Genomic DNA, 6000 nt, shown 5'->3' with positions numbered 1-6000 from the left:
GAACAATTAGCCCGTTGATTTGTATCCTCGAACACTCCGTGGGCCGTATACGAGCCTCGAATCTCGACTCGAATATGATTTTTCTTTATACACAGAACGCGTTTTGGTGAAGAATTAGATGGGTCTCGAAGAACGCCCTCTCTCGCGTGTATGCGCGTGTTTCTGTTCCCATTCTCGCATCTTTCGCTCTCCCATTCAAAATATCTCTCTTCCTCACACACACACACACACAAATCTTTCAAATTTACACGTGTATCGGGTCGATGTGACTTGTTTTTTGGTTTTGTTTTCTTTTTTTTTGTTTTTTTTTTTTGGTTTTTTTTTTTTTTTTTTTTTTTTTTTGTTTTGTTTTGTTTTATGTGTATAACTTGTGTACGCGTGCGTAACATTTTTCGTTACTAATGCACGGATCACGGTTGATCACGAGCGATGCTTGCATACGCGTGTACGCTTCGCGACTTCATATCCCTGGGGCTTCAGGGCTCTGGTCTATCGTGTTGGCAGTTCGCAAAAATGGCGAAGTTTCATGCCAATCGGTGTAAAAAGGGAAAACCTTACGAGCGCGGGGGGGTTGCTTACGAATCTCGCGAAGAAGAGGGTCGTACACACGTGTACACGCAACGCCTAGCATTGGCCGTGCGTGTCGTTTCAAAGAACCTTACTTAATCTCGTTTACGTTGCTTAAGAAAAATTATTGTGCCGATAATATGTTGGGTCGCTAGCGAAACCCTAAACAGGCAGTGCAGTACGAGTGAGTCCTTAAGCAATCTCCAGGCAAGCTTCGGCCTAATATCACGTTTCGAGTCCATTGCTCGTCAATAATAATTAATTCTTTTTTGCCTTTTTTTTTTTCTTTTTGTTTCTTTTTAAGTTTCTCGCGCGTGTGTGTGTGTGTGTTTGTGTGTGTGTGTAATATATATATATATATATATATATAGTATGGTGATTCCATCATCTTGACCTCTTCTTGTTGCTTGCTTCGTTTTCGATTTCGTTTCAATGTGTGTTTATGTGTGTACGAACGTTTATGTGTTTCTTGCTGTTCTTCTTATCGAGTGTTTGCATTATTACTTACAATGTACGGTTAAGATTAATCTTACGTGTCGTTTAAAAGGTATACGAAGCACGGTTACACAGTTTCTTTGGAATATCATACCGTCGTGTCTTGACATTCTTTTCTGAATTTCATCTTTGTTTCTCGGTTAATCTCAATTTCATCTTTCTCTACCGTGTAGGTGAAAATCATCAGAACCGTCTGTCGATGGTATTCGCTGGATTCACTGAATTCTTTGGAACAACGATCGTGAAAGACGTTCTTCCTTGGAATTTGGCAACAATCAGACTCCGACGATCTGTCTTCTTAACGTAGAAGATATTTAACCACGTTAACGTAGTCGCGTTGGCGAAAATTTATGTATCCTGAGCTGACGCGACGATTGTAACAGCCTTCTTTGTTTGTATAATAGTTGCCCAGCAGATATAGAATTGACTTGAAGTTGCCTACACTGGATTCTCGTACGATGATCCTCGTTGTGCTTGAACAGTTGGTCTATAAATCACAGCGTCGACGCGACTACGTGCATATGCAGTTCGCGTTTGCATTAGCTTTCGTCACAGCCGGCTGTTTACTCGACGTATCTATCCGCTGATCGGAACTATAATAGGTATTTGAAACTGAACGACGCAGGCTAAAAAGTAGTCTAATCGTAAATGTGAAGAGTGCCGTCAACAGGCGCTCTCCAGGTGCGCGCTTTGTCTTCTCCTCGCTTGCCGTTGCCGAAACTGATGAAACTCGGCCTTCATAGCTTGCACCCTTGCCTCGATGTTGTCCCTGCTGTACCTCGGCGGCTGGTGATGAACCGTGTGCACCTGGTGAATGTGCGGCACGTGGATGGTGTGTATCTGATGCACCACCGGTGGTCTCTCCTCCCTGGTCGGCGTCGAGGCGGACGTCGGGGTAGGTGTACAGGAAACAGGGTCGAACTCGTAGTGGCCGTCCACGCTGCCCGCGTCCACTGCGTTCTGTATGTGCGTGTGCCCGACTTTAGCCTGATCCTGAAGCTCGAGCCAACGACCGACCAAAGGAGGCGGTGGAGGTCTGTAAGGTGGTGGTCTCCACTCGGCTACCGTGCTACCACTCCTCGAGCTCTGGTTCTGTTGCGACGTGTTTTTACTCCCGAAACCCGAACTGCTGGACCTGCTTTCCGGCGATGTTTCCAGATCCGGAGACGCAGCCAGCTCTGGTGCAGATCTCGCGTGCCTGGCGTGCCTAGGAGGTAGCCTGGCCCTTGGCCTGCCGGCCGGCTGAGGGGGCGACGAGGTAGCCAACGGCTGAACCGGCACGAATCTTCTCGATTCGGCATGAATCGCCTTCAAGGAGGGCAGTTCTTGGCTGTATCGCTGGTGCACGGTTCGCAGCTGCAGGTAATCCGGCGGGGTCGGGAAGGAACGTTCACCGGAGGATGGCTGCCTGACGGAGCTGAGATCGCTAAAGTACAACGGCGTCCAGGGTACCTGCTGACCGCTCGGTGAACTAGCCAGAAACCTGGGCGACGAGATCGTGCAGATCGCTGGCGCTATTCTGGCCAACGAGTTCACTGTCCCGTGATGATGATGATGATGATGATGGATGGAAGGTAGCCCTCCGATAGACACACCGCTACCCTCGGATCTAAGACTGAGCTGGCTGGTGCCGACCAACGGCCTTCGCCAGGACGACTTGAGCCGCTGCTTCGGAAGGAATCCACCGTCGTCGCTGCTCGACGCATCCAGGATGCTGTTGTTCGCCGAGCTGAGCACCGAGTCCGCTACCACGAAACGACCGTCAGCCGCGCGTGAGATCTTACCCAGCGGTCGGCCGCGGCACGAGTCCGGGGTATCCGGACTCAGGATCTCCCGCAGGAGATTCAGACCTGGTACTCGGCTTTTTCTAGGTCTGTGAGCAGGACAAAAAACGCGTTACAAACATCGCAGTGGTGAATGGCGACACCGACAACCCGGTCAACACGGTCGGAGCGAAATCTTTGTGAAAAATTTTAAATTTTAAATTTTAAATTTTAAATTTTAAATTAAAAAGCCACCGTACTTTGATTTATTTGCAAATAAATCTTCTTCCTTTCTTCTCACAATTTTCATATATTAGCTATATAAGATTATCATATAGATGGAATTCAAAAAATACCGTTTCAGGCAATAGCTTCTTTACGTTTTTTACGTTTTATTGTTAGATAGTTTGTTAAGTAAATTGTATAAGTTGATTATTTTCCTCCAACGATGTTGAACGCTTGTCGTGTATAGTAAGAACGTGCAACAACCACGTAAAGGAAAAAAAAAACAACACGCAACGTTAACACGAACAGAAAGGAAAACGAGGGGCTAGGAGAACAAAATAACGAAAAGGCAGACGTACAAAGTTAAACGTACATGATAATTATTAAGAATTAATTACGTGTACGTATAATAACGAATAATGGATGCAGGCGAGGGAGGCATGCTCATGCGCATTCCGGTGCACGAGTGGTCGGGCGTGAGGTGGATCGTGGGTGGGGTGGGTGTGTTGCCAGTGAGTGGATCTTTCTCTTTTTTTCTTTTCAAATTTTTTCCTTTTTTTGTGTGTGTATATATGTAATTTTTTTTCCTTTTTTTTTTCTTTTTTTCTTTTTTCTTTTTTTAAGATCTCTTTATCCAATATGTTGCATTTTTTTTTTTTCTTTTCTTTGTTTTTCTTTTTTTCTTTTGAGTGATAGCAATCGTGGATTTAGGTGCTCCGAAACTCGTCACCTTTTCTCCTCCTTCGGGTCCGGCAGCAGGGAAAGATGAGGGAGAGAGAATGTTGTAACACAACGATTACATTCACAAAAAACAATATCGTGGCGATAATAATAATAAGAAATATAATGCTAAATAACCGAACGTTACTTTCTAGGCGGTGGTGTTTAGGGAGCAAATAGATAACGCACGGGTTCCCATGGCTCACGCGCTTTTCCCGGCAGGCATCGCGAAGCGGAAACTTTTGGTCCCTTCCGTCGAGCGTTCTCAACGCGATATACTTCAAAGAAAGGAAAAAGAAAATCGTAAATCACGATCGATAATCGACTGACGTGACTGCACGTTATACGAAAACGAACGAAAACGAACGAAAACGAACGAAAACGAACGAAAACGAAAAAAGAAAAAAAAAACCAATAAAAGTAAGTACGGGTTAGTGGATCGAAAGGGGGTCTTTGTTCGACGATGCAAATACAGGCTGAGTCATACGATTCGCACAGCTTTTAATTGTCCTTAATCGAAGATTGAAAATAATGGTGAAGGAAAATGCTGGCTGATATAACAAGCTTTTGTACCATTTTATTTGTTATCCTCAATCGATAAAGCAATTGTAATCCATACAAATGACATGACACAACCTGTACAGAAAATTGAAACGATCGGAAAGAAGGGTGGTGAAGCATAATTAAAACGAGAACGTTCATCGATTATAAAGGAGACTGAGCAAATCGTACATCGAGGATTGTCCTGTAAACGATCAAAACACGGGCACAACAATGAGAAAATCGTGTACGGATGCAGTTATTTTGAAGGGATGAAAAAGGGGAAGGGGTAGAGCCGCAGCGAGAGCGGCTTACCTCTAATAGTTTACTTTTGCTTTAGGTCCGAGTGTTCGAGTGTGAACGCGTCTTTTTACGGCTCGTCTAAAATCGATAGACTGTAAAACAGTAAAAGAACACACATGAAAATTACTGTCAATAATTTTGATCGTTGGAAAGTACCCTGGTTGTGATGACTATCGTAATTTCGTTGGTCATGCTCGGTGAAGCGTGACATGCTACGTGAGAAAGAAAGATAGACAGAGGAAAAAGTCGAAAAAAGCGAATGAATTTTACGCATAGTAACCGTTTTTCTCGAACAGTTTCGTGAACGATACCGTGACGGTGAAGAAAGAAAGGTCTAAAGGCGACAAATATACAGCAAGGATCGATACTGGCAAATTTTAGAGGCATTTTATATATTGTATTATAATAAATACTTGCTTGCCCGTTTATCAGTCATTTAAATTTCTATTAAATTACCACCAGTCTGCCAGGATCGGCTCCAGATACTTTCAAAGAATGAAGCAAACTACCGATTGAGTTTTCAAGAAGAGTTATATCAGAGTTCGGTGCATCTACTGATACATAAAAAAAAAGAAAAAAAAGGAAAGAAAAAGTATCTTGCGCGAAATCCATGAAATCTGAATATACACGAGCAATAGAGACCAAAACGAAGTCGATGGTTTCAGTGTTCGTTTAGTTGATTAACGGTAACGAACCATCGATTTTATTTAGATCTTTAATTAATTATCGTCTATCGACTGAGCGAGTGGCACAACGAGAGACGACAAGATTGCAATAGTGAATTAGTTTTGTGGATTGACGAATAGGAGCGAGTGAAAGAATGAATAAAAAGGATAAGAAAGATGAAAACGTCATAAGATTGGCAAATACCAAACAAAATGAAACGTGAAGAAATACAAAGTTGAACTATGGCATACGATATGATTGCGATCGAGGCGAGATTAAGAATGTGAATCAATGATTTTGTTTCAACGAAATGATTCTTGTAGACAATAAAAATTTTGATAAACGATCGATGCGATATACAGGATGTTCCAAAAATGTGAGCTCAGGATTTACAAAATATTTCGGGAACATGTATCTTCTTTCGATTTCTATAGAATTTTTACCATGATAAATCTATCATATCACTCGATAATATCTATCAGCTTACTATTCTAATAAGAACGTAACAAACACGTAAAGCTTATGGTTCTATATTATAAAGTGTGTAGAAACAAAAGAACACACGTACAAGTTTAAAAATCCTGAATCTTCCTTTGTGTTTCGACACCATGTATAAACGCGCATGTTGAAAATTAAGGAAATCTACCATCTTGCCTCGTCTCTTATCTATGTACTCCCTAAATCCGCCGAACGAAGGTATTTTAGGGTACTGACTGGATGT

General features: G+C 42.8%; 1 protein-coding gene across 16 annotated transcripts in view; it reads right to left on the bottom strand.

Annotated features, from left to right (window-relative positions):
- LOC117607698 (protein turtle) overlaps nt 1-6000 on the bottom strand; it is a 128374-nt gene that overhangs the window by 547 nt on the left and 121827 nt on the right. For 15 of the 16 annotated variants that reach the window (XM_076688873.1, XM_034331681.2, XM_034331690.2 and 12 more), the window contains one exon: nt 1-2935. This exon is cut by the window's left edge and continues 547 nt beyond it. In XM_076688873.1, the coding sequence (XP_076544988.1) occupies nt 1726-2935 (1210 nt within the window). In that variant the 3' untranslated portion in view covers nt 1-1725. The remainder of the gene's footprint in view (nt 2936-6000) is intronic. The other variant, XM_034331700.2, reaches the window with a different exon arrangement.

This window comes from Osmia lignaria, chromosome 6 (assembly GCF_051020975.1).
Source record: "Osmia lignaria lignaria isolate PbOS001 chromosome 6, iyOsmLign1, whole genome shotgun sequence".
Lineage (NCBI taxonomy): Eukaryota > Metazoa > Arthropoda > Insecta > Hymenoptera > Megachilidae > Osmia > Osmia lignaria.
Note: the sequence above shows the minus strand (reverse complement) of the source record. Positions and strands in the feature narration are given on the sequence as shown.